This window comes from Coregonus lavaretus (genome assembly GCF_964263955.1).
Source record: "Coregonus lavaretus genome assembly, chromosome: 8".
Lineage (NCBI taxonomy): Eukaryota > Metazoa > Chordata > Actinopteri > Salmoniformes > Salmonidae > Coregonus > Coregonus lavaretus.
The window spans coordinates 41,916,565-41,929,536 of NC_139995.1; the positions used below are offsets into that span (position 1 = coordinate 41,916,565).

A 12,972-nucleotide genomic window follows, 5' to 3' on the forward strand; every position below is an offset into this window, starting at 1 on the left:
ATCAGTGATTGCAATACCGCCCCCTTTTGTGTGGGTTGATTACGATCATTTTGCTGTCAATGAATGGTTGTCTACAAACGTAAGTGCTGTCAAAAATATGTAAATATTTAAGAGTAAGGTTAAATCATATTACATTTAGGATTACTCAGAGCTGCATCCATCCAAAATCTGTGGTTGGTTTGTTTATGGCTTTATATCACTCCAATCCAACAGGTGGCGGTATACCAATAGCATCAATGAACAAAGAGCGATAAGGACGCAAACACAGTTTACTGACAACGGCTCTTGTGCGGAATTATCTGTTTTTGAGGTCGAGCGACAGAAGATGAAGTGGAATCTGAATACAATGGCGGTACAATCAAGGAGAATTGGAGTATTGTTCAAAAGAATGGAAAACGGAGCAAAGTAGGGTACATTGATGAGAATGACCCTTCGTATCTAGTAGGAATACGGTTTGTTAATAAGGAGCAGCTGAGCACCAATCTTGAAGAAACCATTTGAGTTATCCAAACTGGTGGAGAGAGTGCTGGGTAAAGTGAAGGATGTGAGGATCACGAGAGGCGGGCTGTTTAGATTTTTTTGTGATTCTGCGGATCAAAAGGAAAGTGCGTTGTGTCTTCATCGATTTGATACGTTTGAAGTGTTGTGTGTGTCGCTTCGGAACAGGGCACCCCTTAAGGTGGTTCTATCTGGCGTTTCGTGGGAAGTTGATTTGGAAAATATGAAAAATATTCCTGGAGTGATTGAAGCACGTCGGATGAATCGAGTGGTGAATGGGGAAAAATTGAAGAGTTTATCTTGTTTTTTGAAATGGAGTCTCCATAATGAAGTGAGGTTAGGGTATATTAACTACAGAGTTAAAGCATTTATCCCAAGAACAATGCAGTGTGAACATTGTAAAGCTTTTGGTCATGTAGAAAGTGTTTGTAGAAGGGAGAAGCCGAGATGTACAAGATGTGGAAAATATCATATTATGTATTATAAAAAGTGAAGAAAATGTGACATGTTGTAATTGCGGTGGGAATCATGAAGCCACGTCTTCTGAATGCCCCACAAGGGTAAAGGAGAATGAGGTGGCCAAAGTCAGGGCTGTCCAGAGCATTTCATATGCAGAAGCTGTGAAAAGGGTTGAGGGTTTGAATGTTGCACCAGAAGAGTCCATGGTAGTGGATAGGCCTTCACTGCAGGCTGCAGGGTTTGTCTTACACCAAGAGGATCCTGACATTTTAAAGGTTAAAAGGGTGGACTTTGTGGCCTTCTTCACAATGGAGAAAAGATCTAGGAAGATTGAAATCATTGTGACTGCGGGGGGTTTCTGGGGCTGAAAGATTTCACAGCAAAGGATTTACATGGAATATTAGCAAATGCTGTACCACCTTCTCAGGTCGTAGAGTCTGAGAAGCGAGATATGGAGAACTAAAAGAAGGAAGAAGTGGGAGTCTTGTTTGTTTTGGCAATGTACTATTTTTATTAGGGTGGATTGTTAGAATCATTAGTATGGATTTATTTTAATTTTGGTTTAAAATCGTCCAGTTGGTGGCGGCAATACAACTTTTGGATGCAGTCCGCCATAAAACCCACAGCAGAAGAACACTTTTTACTTCCGTGATTCCAGATTCCGCAGGACAGCATTTCTATTGACTTTTTTGTATACTATTATAATGTCTAAACGACATCTGCTGAATGTGTTTCTTACTGAGCAATTAAAGCAGCTGCTTTTGAAATATTTAGGGCCGTGGAAAGAACAAATTTGAGATCAAAGGTTTCATGCGGCTACGGTACATAATGTCACCTTTTTATTTGAGGGTATTTTCATACGTACCGGTTTTACCGATTAGAAATACTAGCATTTTATGTATCTAGTGCCCTCATTTGAAGAAGTATTTGGACAAATTCACTTAGTGTATTGAAGTAGTAAAAAGTGTGGTATTTGGGTGCATATTCCTAGCACGCAATGAATACATTAAGCTTGTGACTACAAACTCGTTTCTCGTTGGATGCATTTGCAGTTTTTCATTGTGTTTTGGGTTATGCTTTGCCCAATAGGAACTGAATGGTTAATGATAACTGGAGTAATTTTCTTTCTAAGTAGATCAAATGTTTCTGAACACTTCTAAAATAATCCTAATAATGCCATGATTAAGAGAAATGATGAATGAATCATGAAGAGGCTACAACAAAACATGCTAACCTCTCACCATTACCGTATTTTCTTCCTACAATAAAAGGGACTCCAAAATGACAGAGTACATTATTCACCATTTAGTTCCTATTGGACAAAACATAATCCGAAACACAACCAAAACAAACTGCAAATGCATCCAACAAGTTTGTAGAGTCACAAGTTTGATGTAGTCATTGAGTACAAAGAATATGGGACCAAATACTAAACTTTTGACTAATTTAATACACGATAAGTGAATTTGTCCAAATACTTATTAGTTGTTCAAATTGGGGAACTAGATCCATGAAGTGCTTTCATTTTTAAATGATAAAACAGATATGAAAATGCCCTCAAACAAAAAGGTGACATTCTGTACTGTCATCTCATGAAACATTTGATCCCAAATACAAAATGCTGGCGTATGGAGCTGATATTCAAATGTTAGGTTCACTGTCCAAATACATATGGAGGGGAGTGTACATGCTCACCATATACATACTCACAGTGTGACCACAGCTTTATATCTCAGAGTAGACTAAACATCCACCAGCTAGTTCACACAGGGGAGAAGCTTTTTAGCTGCAATGTGTGCAGAAAATCTTTCCCCAGGAAGGGATATATTGACATACAAGATACACACATGGTAAAAAAATTTTTGTTGCCGTGTTTGCCATAAAGGCTTCCATCAGACAGAGCATATGAAGAAGACAAGACCCAAGGGTGGAGGTGCTCTGTGAGGGAAACATGATTCAGTCAGAATATCTGAAGGACCAGCTTAATAATGTAGGACATTCCCCTCATGTCACTACTGTTAGTTGATTGAATTGAATGTATTGATTGATGTATGAGGGCAATTGACATGATTGACAATGTGTCCAAGGATAATATTTTATATATAAAAACAATAAATACAAACAATCTTGTTATAGCACATTTCTACATGTTCTCTTCTGTTTGGCACTGTATCAATGTATCACAAAGCATACATTTGTACAGTTTTTACATATCAAAGGGTGAAAATATATTGGGTAACTGTCCGTGGTTGAATTTGAACAACAAAAATGTGATATTGGTGTCATTCAAAAGAAAATATTGACACTCTTGTCCACACAGTAAATAATAAATTAATTTTCAGCCTTTTATTATTATTATTTTACAGATGCGTTCATCCAGCAAGGAGATGGCTGCACGCCACAGGGCATAGATCAATTCTGATCCTCTAGCAAAGGAGGAATACTTTGCCAAGAGAAGAGCATGGTAGCATTTTCAGAATTTCATTGTACATTTAAACTTATTTAGTTAATTGTATAGTCAATTTAGAGTGATTCACATCTGATATCAGTTATTGTTTTGATTTTAGTTATCAAAGAAGGGCTCAAGGGAAGAAGGATCAACCTCCAATAGAATTGATACCCGAAACAGCCAGGGCACAAAAAAAGGAACAGTGGAGGGCAGCAAAAACAAAAGTGCAGAGAGAAGAAAAAAGTTGTGATGTACTTAACTCCAGTGTCCTTTAAGGATACTCTAATTACAGAGGAAGAGTCTATCGTCTCAAATGCTCTCATGCACCAAAGAGGGACCTTCAACCAGAGTAGTCCTCAGTCTCAACACATGACAAAGAAAAGTGCAGATTGCAGAAACAATGCAAAAGAAAACTCTAGTTAAACAGCTATGGAGGGTTGAACAGCAATTGCAACAGAGGAAAAGAAAGGGAGAGAAATTGCCAAAATATTTAAAGAGGTCAAACAAAACTAGAAAGAAAGAAGGCAAACGATACAAGAGGAAAAAAACGATTTGGAGAAAAAAAGTTGAGTTCTTATGAAAACAGTGGGATGAAAACAGTCACCTGCTGTATAAGCTACTGTAACCACATTTTATATAACTGAGCGTGTGACTAACACTTGTACCTGTTATAAGGCTAACCTGAAAGTGCAAATTGTGAGGACTCATGCCAGTGTCCTGTGTGGAAAACGCTTTCAAACATCATTCATTTAAAAATCACACCAAGTCATTCATACTTTCAGTCGAAAAGGAAGCTTGCAGATGCACGAGGACACACACACTGCATCGTTGCCATATTTGTGGAAAGAGCTTCCCTGTGAAGAGATTCCTGACCACAAGTATGACGAGTCACAGAGGGTTGAAACCGCATCGCTGTGAAGAATGTGACAAGGTCTCCGCTGAGTGAAGCTCTGACCGTGCAAATGAAGACTCACCTAGAGGAGAAACCGCATCCATGCCATGAATGCAGCAAACACGTCAATCAGATGGGATCACTTAGAAGGCATATGAGCTTGATTCACAAACTGGAGGAATCATGATTTGCGTGGGGGAAATGTGTCAGTTTAAACTAGATTGAAAGGTGCTAACTGATATCTAGACGTACATACTGTATCAGAGGCACTGCTTTAGGTTGAAAAAGGTAGTCACTCATGAATGCAGGAACTTGCATAACATTGTGGAGAGCCACAGACAGACCGGTTACTGGATTGTTAAGCGGCTAATCTTACTTAAAATATGTGTGACTGCTTGAACTGAAAGTGTGGTTTGAGAATGAGGCTCTTTGTTCAAATATTGAACTATGTACAATCTATTTTGACTCAATGTTGCACAACATTTGATGATTTAATAAAACAAATGTCATTTAAAAAGTGTATTTTTCCCTTGCTGTCAAATGTCATTATTGGAAATGAAATTGGGTTGGACTTAATGGTAACTGTGAGAATGGGATAACAGGGAAAGTCTTATTTATGAAGACGCCACCACGGTACGTGGCGCTTGACATGGTGCTACACCCACATATTTTACTACACCCACACATTTTACTACACCCACACGTGGCGCTGCAGCCTGAATGGTAGAAGATACATAGCAATCCTGACCTTAAAACATTAGACCAATTATTTATTAAAAAACAGTTAACATTCAGTACGGAACACATTTTAACACAGTAATTTCATCAGAGATAACTGTCAAGACCCTAATAGGATAGTCACACAGACCAGCAGTCAGGTCCAAGTCCTAAGGGGAAATAGATGAGGATGATCAAATAAATGGATTGGTCTGCATCTACTAAATAAGACAGATTCTATCCTCTGCTTCCTGTAAAATTTGTAGTGTAATTACAAAAGAACAACACATCATCAGTCAACATATATACAGCTACTGGCAGTATTCATATCCTCATGTTCGCGCTGAACCAAGCATGGCCGCACGCAAGGCTTCAGATGATGACGCATGCAGCAATACAATCACATGGATCAGTGAAAAACAGTTTTCATTACTCAAAAGGTATTCCCATTCCCCCACTGTATTGTAATGCATTGTTCAAACATCAATCACTGATTCTTCTAGTGTTTTAAATCCTGGCCAATAATTAAACTGCCCAGATTTACATGTTACTCTCCTTCTGTGCTAAGAACTTAATTTCAAGAGTGAGCGTAGATGTCTCTGCTGTTAACGTTTTGACCGAGCCATTTTCCAGCCGTGTGGTCTCTCCCCTGGGTGAATTTTAAAGTGAGTGTTCAGGTGAGCCGACTGGTTGAAACATTTCCCACAGATGTGACAGCGGAAGGGCTTCTCTCCAGTGTGAATGCGGTGGTGCCTCCTCAACATGCTGATGGTTGTGAAGCCTTTTCTGCACACAGAGCAGCTGAATGGTCTTTCCTTGGTGTGCCATCGCATGTGGACCTCTAACTGACAGGAGAAACTGAAGCATTTCCCGCACTCTCTGCAACGATACACTCTCTGTATGCCCTGGGGTTGATAGGGGGATCTCTGTTGAGGCAGCTTTGAGGTGTTCTGGCCTCTAACATCTATGTGTAGACCTATACTTTCTCTTTCATATGCACTGCTTGTTCCCTGTGGCTGTGGGGCCTTATATACTGGGAGTCCTTCTCTCTGAATTATATTGTTGATATTGGGTTGGGCACAGTTTTCACTCGAAGCTGCAAGACAGTCTGAATTCATGGTGAAGATGGGCTGTAAGTCAATGGTTGGTTCTGATGTGCTGTAGCCTTCTCCTTCATTCTCTATTTTGATCTGTTTATAAGATATGGTTCTGGCTAAAGAGTCTCCTTCTCTGATGTCCACAGTTTGGGTATGTGGAAGATGTGAAGGCTGAGGTGGGTCCTGATCACAGTGACTTTTAACAAAGGGAGGAGTTAATATTGACTCTCCTTTGGTATCAGACTCCAGACCCTGAAGCTGCTCTTCCTCCTGGCTGATTCTGAGCTCCTGTTCCTCTTTAATCTGTGTGGGCTCTGGGTCCTGGCCCAGACCAGGGCTCCACTCCTGCTCACAGTGCTGCTGCTCAGGGGAAGATGCATCTTCAGTGAGATGGATAGCATGGTGGTCTAGAGGGAAAGGAAAGGAAGAAAGTCAGGTGAAGGTAATTCTATCTTAGCACTACAGTACATGTATGACATGTATAGCCTGCATGTGAACCAGAGCATGTGAGCGGAGTGGAGCGGGAGCGAGCGGGGAGCGTGAGCGGCCGGATTTTGGACAGAGCGCAGAGCGGCATTTTTAAATGGACGGAGCGTCGCCCTATGTCCCGCTCCAATTTCGCTCCGCTCACACAACGAGTCTGAAGCATGCTCAAGCCTGACCCAGAATCCATCTGTGTCTTGCACAGTCATCAACAGTAGACTATTTTCAGTCAGAACTCGGCTCAATAATGGAGTTCACCAAGTACTTCAAAAAGGAAAATGAGAAGTCATACAGGTGTACTATTAATATAAAACTAACTAACAATGATAATGTGGTTCAAGAAAAAGAATGTGGTGACATCGTTTCAGTCAGTAAAGATTCATTTTGGAATCTAAAAAGACACATCTCTCGAAAACACGAAAGTGTGCTACGATAAACATGCTGCGAAGAAAGCAAAAGGTTAGCAAGTTGAATAGGGTAACTTGTAACAAAAGTGTAAAGTAAATATAGCCTAATATTCAAACAAATTCGTTTTGTCATTCAAAGTAGGCCTAATATATGGTTCGTTTAATTTAATTTGAGTCGTCCATGAATTTGTATTTTATAGAGCAAGAGGAGCAGCAGCAGCAACAAGAGAAAAGGGTTGAGGAATTCAAAAGTTTATTCACTGCACACAAAGGCCCAACCATAACAAGGGAGAGAAAAAGAGAGCTGGATGTAGCATTTAAAAAAATGATTTACATGGACTATGAACCGCTGAGTAAAGGAGAACGCGAAGGGATGCAACACTTCGCCAGCGCAGCTCAACCGGGCTACACCCCCCCCCCCCCCATGCTACAAAACCGTACGGGACACATTCATGCCACATGCCCTGGAAGAGATGGAAGCCAAACTGCAAGACCTACTGCAAAATGGTGATGGGCTCGTTCAGTCAGTGGACATTTGGACCAGTAGAAGAGGGCACAGCTTCCTTGGCATCGTGGCCAGTTTCATTGATGGGACGTTCCGGGGGAACACGGTTTTGTTGGGCTGTGAGCACATACAGGGGCACCATACCGCAGATCGTATTTACCAAAAGTATGAAAGTGTACTGAAATATTGGAACGTGCAACGACGTGTGATTCGGGTCATCACTGACAGTGCCAGCAACATGATCAAGGCATTTAACCTCCTCCCTGGCACTGAAGAGGAGGCGGAGGGTGAAGTGACCGCGGATGCCAGCAGCAGTGCAGAACATGAAGAGGAGGATGAGGGACCACCTGCGCCCTCGCAAGTCCATGTGGAAGTGATAACCTCTAATGTAGAAACTATGATAAATCTGTACTTTACTGTGTTAAATTTACATCTGAGATGCCCCATTCACATGCTTCAGCTGGCGATCAAAGACGCCATTAACGAGCACGACAACATTAATAGGCTGTTAGTGAAAGTTGGGCACCTGGTGAAAAGTGTACGCAAGAGCACCCTGAACACAGAGGAAACCGACCAATTAGGTGTCCGCCCCACAAATGCCTGCGCCACTTGATGGATCACTTGATTCAGTCGTTCATCCGGTTATTCCAAAAAGAACCGTTATGGCAAAACAAACTCAAGTCTAATGTTGCTAACATCACCCTGAATCAAGTACGGCAGCTGACGCACCTTTTCAGTGTGCTGACACCACTGGCAGACCTCACAGACAAAATGCAGAAGGAGCTGGGGAACCTGGGGATGATCCTCCCTGCTGTCACAGAAATCAAATCCCTGCTCACCGATGACACTCACGCTGCATTTTCAATGGGCATCGCTGCTTTTGCAGAAACATTGGCTAACAACGTGTCAATTCGCTATGGAATATACTATACTGATAAACATCTCATTTTAGCATCAGTGTTAGATCCCCGTTTCAAGACAGAATGGATAATCCGAGATGAGTCTGTATGCAACAAACTCGGGGAGATCTGCAACCTCCTCATAAAAGAAGCTGAGGAAATTAACGCTCCCAGCGGGACACCCGAGACAGACACCCCACCCGCCGCTGACCTGAATCCCGAGCCTGAACCAAAAAGAGCTTGCCTGTTCGGGTCATACTTCAGTGAGCAGCTACGCATAACCGGAGACGCCAAAGGTGAAGTCGAAAATTACCTCTCATCCCCGAGACAGAACCCGGACGCAGATGTTATTCGATTTTGGAAAGAAAACTCCACGTCTTTTCCCCGCCTGGCTAAAGTAGCTTGCATTGTGTTCAGCATCCCAAGCGGGTCTGCGAGCGCAGAGAGGGTTTTCTCCGCTGCTGGCCTGCTGTCAAGAAACCACCGCATGAGTCTGAAGCCTCAGACATTGGTCAAACTTGTGTTCTTGAAGGTGAACTCAAAAGAACTGTAGATAAGGAAAGCAATTCCTTTTTTTTTTTTTTTTTTTTTGAAAGTTTGACAATGGATACAAGCCAATTTTAATTTTAATCCACGTGCAAGCTGCGCAAAAGTTCAGTTATCAGAATTTTGGCCTAATAGTTAATTTACTTTTAAAACTTTGATGTATAGCCTGTATATTTTTATTTATGTAATTAGGCCCATTGATTCGTTTAATTTTACAGGACTTTTTGTGTATATTCCTTCTTACATAGGCTAGGCCTAATTTGTAATTTGAAATAAAACATTTATATTTGGAAAATGTTGTCGTTGCTCTTTAGTTCTTTGGGAGGTAAGGCTGTGGTTTAAGCTAAAAGTGAAATACATGCAGATTTTTTTCCTTTTTTGGAGCGAGCGAGGGGGCGATTTGAGTGGAGCGCGATGCAAACTTCGTTGAGCGCTGAGCGATAATGAGCGGACTGGCCTGAAGTGGCTTTGAGCGGGGGGAGCGGAGGGGTGAACAGCTCCGTGAGCGAGGAGCTGAGATTCTCACCGCTCCACTCCGCTCATATGCTCTGATGTGAACCAGAGTTAGGGTTTACAGGAGATGTTGAATATGGAGATTCTCCTTTAAGCCCAGGAAGTAGCCATTCAACTTGCCATTCACCAGCTTTTCAAGCTTAAAATGTCATACGTTCGGCACTTACCAAAGACGACTGTGGCAGTCGTTACGGCCGGTAAGTACTTCCAAAAAAGTTCTAAATAAAAAGTTAAATGCAACTGAAAAAATGTGGCTTGTCTGGAAGAATCTAAGAATAGTTTTTGACCATGTGCGCATGCGCCAAATCTACCTCTTCTGCACATCCACTAAAATCACTCAGCCTATCTACAAATATACAATCACTGTAAAAACTTACCCTGTTGTCTACTTAATCTACTTACATAACATATTATTGCATTCTGTGTAATGTGGGTGAAACAACAGATTGATAAATCTACTGTTGTAGGTGATCAAATCAATTACCTTTCCTGCTGCTGGATCAGCCGACCTGTGTGTGTTATGAGTGATTTTATTGGAGGTGCAGAACTGTGGATGATTTGGCCAAAAACAATATACTTAGGCTGCATTTAGACAGTCAGACAATTCTGATGTTTTTTCACTAACTGGTCTTTTGACCAATCAGATCGGCTCTGAAAAATATATAATATGGCCTCCCGAGTGGGGCATCACTATATCATAGTGTTAGAGGCGTCACTACAGACCCGGGTTCGATCCCGGGCTGTATCACAACCGACCATGATCAGGAGTCCTATAGGGCGGCAGACAATTGGCCCAGCGACTCCTTGTGGCGCGCCTGCTGGCTGGCCTCGGTCGTCAGGTGAACGGTGTTTCCTCTGACACATTGGTGCAGCCGGTCATGTTTCGGAGGACGCATGACTCGACAAATAAAAAGGTGCTAACTGGTTAAAAAAAATACCAATTAGTGGACAAAAAGATCTGAATTGGTCTGCCTGTTAAAACACAGGCATTTTTTCGGTTGCATGTAACTTTTTATTTAGACCTTTTTTGGAAGTACATACCGGCAGTAATAATAGTTGCTCAGCGAAACTCCAGTCTTTGGTAAGTACCGAACGTATTTTGACATTATAAGCTTGGAAAGCTGGTGAATGGCAAGTTGAATGGCTGCTTCCTGCGCGACTGTAAACCAAGATTCAGATTCAGCCTGCATGGTAGCAGAGCTGCCAACTCTCACGCATTGGCCGTGAGACACTAATTTTACCCTCTTCTCACGCTCACACACCTCATATCACGCATTGAAAATTACTGCTTTTATTTGTCTAATTAGTTCATTTTAGTGTTAACTTTTCAACTGTGCCCCAAATAATTTTGAAATCAGAGCATCGCGACTGCAATTTAACATGACGTGCGGAACCTCTCATTGTCCTGTCTTGCCACAGAACTGAACCGCAGCACATTGAAGCATATGATTGGACTAGTTATGTAAGGGATAAACGGAATTGGATACGCGTTTTCAAGAAACGCTCCTCAAGATTAGAGTGGAGGTGAATGGAGAAAGAGAACATTCTCTTCTGAGTTTATAAAACGGTAAAAAGAGCAGCACGGTAGCGCTTTTTTAGATACAATGTTGTTAACAAATTTAGGTTGCTGTTACTCCCGTCCCTATTGCAGAATGCAGCTTTTTGACAGCACGTACTAAAGTCGATTTAATCCACACTTGCATTAGTCCCCTCGTTTGGTGATTGGCATTTAGGCTTTGACAATGAAAAGGCAGCAGACAGACCTACAGTATGTTTTAGCAGGGAAGTTTGGTAGGGTGACCTGATTTGTAACTATGAAAATCATTTGGTCAAACAGATTGTGAACTCAAAAGTGTAAGTTTGATTCTAGAGGGGGGACAATAAATAGAAAAAACTATTGGTTTGGGTGTAGGGGCAGATTTGTCATCTTTTCTAGAGCAGATTTTATTATCAATTTACTTTACTTAGTCTGATCAATTGAACAATTCTCATTCTTAACAATGGGCTGAAATAAAAAGGGTAATTAGTGTGCTTGTCAGCAAGAGCACTACTGTTATTCCCCACATTTACAGTATTTTATTTCACTTCTTACCAATTTTGCCAGTGTAATCACAGATTTTAAATCTGATATGCCTACTTGTGTCTTTGAAAATGAATGATTTGAGGCTATTTATTTTTGCAGCCATTCATAGAAAGTTTTGGATAAGTCCTGCAAATAAGCACTGGATATTAAAACGCTCCAGGCCTCAAATATCATTTTTGACATTTTACTATTATGCACATGCTAGGCAGAGATGGTAGGGGGACTCACAATTCATAAACGCATCATATTTTGTCTATGTAGTGTAAGATGATGACAATGACCTTCAACTAGTTGATATAAACCACCTGCATATTGATATTCATGAGACATTTTTTTGAGAAATGAATTGTTATAACAAGAACATTTTCAAACATCCAACACTTGGGAAACATAGATCAGGAGAGCAAGCAGGATTTTCTTCCAGCACTATTTTAAAAGAGAGTTCACCAAAATTACAAAATACTAAATGTTTGTGTCCTTACCTTGAAAATGTATGCACTCACTAGCTGCAAGTCGCTCTGGATAAGAGCGTCTGCTAAATGACTAAAAAATTAATTAATACATAAAAATATATATAAAGCAGTCTACAGACAAGAAGACTGCAATCTATGATTTGGTTAGCCACTGCAATCAACCATTAATATTAGTATTTCCGGTGCACTGATTTCATTACTGTCTGAATAAAGTGTCAAACCACATTTGCATAATTGCATACTTTAAATGTCATCCCCCAAAAACCTCAAAGTAACAAAGTCGTCGAATTTTGAGTGTCCATTTAATGTTCAAAGCATTCTGAATACAGCTGACCTGTTTTTTTTTTTTTTTACCCTGGTCATATCCTAAACCATGTCGAAATACATAGAATTGCAGGAAATGAGCTTTAAAACAGTAACATTTTCCAGGCCCCGTCTAGGCAAAATCTCACTCCAAGCTTTCTTCAAAGTTGGCAGCCCTGTGGTAGGCTTTTCATATTCTCTAGTCTAACGTTTGTCCAATAGAACAATTCTGGTATTTTCGATAGATTAGTTAGTGGAGTCTGGCAACAACCAAAACAATTCCCTCGTTTTGAAAAATAAAAGTAGGTACATATCCTAGCGTTACTTAGCTAGCTACCTGTTTGGAGTAGAACGCGCTGGACAGCGATATCCAGCAGCTTTCGGAGACGATTGTTCTCCTCCTTGGAGCGAACGATTTCTGTCTGGTACTCAACTATCGTCCCCTTCACAACCCCAAATATCTCCTCGGCAGCCGCGGTTAATCTCTCAGTGAGAAATATATTCAACAATTCCAATTTTGACATTTTGTTTGCTGTGAGAGTAGTATCACCGATGAAAGGTGTTACTTATAATCTTTCAGGTAATAATAGTATTTTCACAATCCACCATCTTTGTTTATAGCTATCTGGTTTCACGAATATGACGACA

General features: G+C 40.9%; 1 protein-coding gene across 1 annotated transcript; it reads right to left on the reverse strand.

Annotated features, from left to right (window-relative positions):
• Positions 1–5,056: 5,056 nt before the first annotated feature.
• LOC311133125 (uncharacterized protein) lies at positions 5,057–12,957 on the reverse strand. The gene is made up of 2 exons (XM_084166559.1): positions 12,662–12,957; positions 5,057–6,519 (listed from the first exon to the last, which is right to left on the reverse strand). Exons 1-2 carry the CDS (start codon positions 12,846–12,848, stop codon positions 5,621–5,623), a joined length of 1,086 nt encoding a protein of 361 aa, XP_084022685.1. The 5' UTR covers positions 12,849–12,957; the 3' UTR covers positions 5,057–5,620.
• Positions 12,958–12,972: the final 15 nt, after the last annotated feature.

Coding starts and splice junctions, on each gene's coding strand:
- LOC311133125 (XM_084166559.1), bottom strand. CDS start 12,848: ATGTCAAAATTGGAATTGTTGAATATATTTCTCACTGAGAGATTAACC. Junction 6,520..12,661: donor GCGCGTTCTACTCCAAACAG/GTAGCTAGCTAA, acceptor CTTTCCCTCTAG/ACCACCATGCTATCCATCTC.